At 31.6% G+C, this 1,374-nt stretch overlaps 1 protein-coding gene across 2 annotated transcripts in view; it reads left to right on the forward strand.

Moving 5' to 3' along the window:
- Positions 1-1,374, forward strand: part of NCKAP1 (NCK associated protein 1) — a 117,723-nt gene that overhangs the window by 41,226 nt on the left and 75,123 nt on the right. For both annotated transcript variants that reach the window (XM_003791457.2, XM_023514145.1), the window contains exons 5-6: positions 305-447; positions 531-621. In XM_003791457.2, the coding sequence (XP_003791505.1) occupies positions 305-447; positions 531-621 (234 nt within the window). The remainder of the gene's footprint in view (positions 1-304; positions 448-530; positions 622-1,374) is intronic.

Genomic DNA, 1,374 nt, shown 5'->3' on the forward strand with positions numbered 1-1,374 from the left:
GCCTTAGCCGGTTGAGCTATAGGTGCCGAGCCGAAAAGGCACACTTAATAGCCTTTTCTAGATGTAAGAAATCAAAATGAAAAATGTCTCTATTATCATAAATTGAGTCACGAATATAAAATAGTCATCTGTGTCTGCTAAATTTTAAATATATTTTTAGGGAAAGGAATTAGAATTTCAGAAATGGGGGTAAAATAAATAACTGGAAAATTATTAGCTTTCAGTAGCTGCTGTGGAGATTTTATGGATGTTTAAAAGTTTGAGAAATGGGGAGTAGTTGAAATTGATGTTTTTTTTTTTCTAGACTGTAAACTTTGATTTAACAAAGAACTACTTAGATTTGATCATAACTTATACAACACTAATGATACTGCTATCTCGAATTGAAGAAAGGAAGGCAATCATTGGATTATACAACTATGCTCATGAAATGACCCATGGAGCAAGGTAGACTTGCATTCTAAAAATCTTTCTAAAATTCTTAATTTCATAGCTTATGATTCATTAAAATTTGATGTGTCTATTTGAAGTGACCGAGAATACCCACGTCTTGGCCAGATGATTGTGGATTATGAAAACCCTTTAAAGAAGATGATGGAAGAATTTGTACCCCATAGCAAGGTAACAGTAGGTTTTTACATAGGCCATAATGGGCATATGAGGTAGTATAAGCATGTATAGTTAGGTGTATAGTTAGATAAAGTGATACTTTTTTAAGGAAAAAAAATGTAATGGAATGTGACTAATAGTTATGTGTGGTTTTATGTAATTGTGAACCAGAGAACTAATTACAGTAGATCTTCTGTAAGTTGACCACACAAAGGACTGTAACAAATTGGTCAGTCAGTACATGGAAGTTTCAACATAAGAAACTTCCACAGAGTACATGTCCTACATGTCTGGTCTTTGCAAATTAGGTCAACTTGAAGAGGTGGTCAGTGTAGGGAGTTGGTCAACCATGGAGGGTCTACTGCAGTTAGATTTCAGAATAGTTGTAGAGACTCAGGAATATGTTGATTTCATTAGAGTTTTAAATTTTAGTAAAATATATGGAGGTAGAAGACTGCATAATATTGCATTTGAGAATGTCTACTCACATACCAGTCTGCCTGCCTTCTAATACCAGCTCAGCCAATTACTAACTTATAAAATTGGTCAAGTTTCTTATAAGTAAAAATGGAGTTATATGGTTGTTACAAGAATTAAATTAATTACATCTTTAAAAATATTTAGATTCGTAGTATTTGATAAGTTTTAGCTTTATTAGTGGTCTCTTAATGAGAAAAAATGGCAAGTTTGTGGAAATAATTTGAAATCTCTTCTTTTAAATATATTTAAAAAATAATTTTTTTTTCTTTCTTTCTTTTTTTTTTT

Source organism: Otolemur garnettii, unplaced genomic scaffold (genome assembly GCF_000181295.1).
Source record: "Otolemur garnettii isolate 467f Iridium unplaced genomic scaffold, OtoGar3 scaffold00048, whole genome shotgun sequence".
In the NCBI taxonomy this organism is placed as follows: Eukaryota; Metazoa; Chordata; class Mammalia; order Primates; family Galagidae; genus Otolemur; species Otolemur garnettii.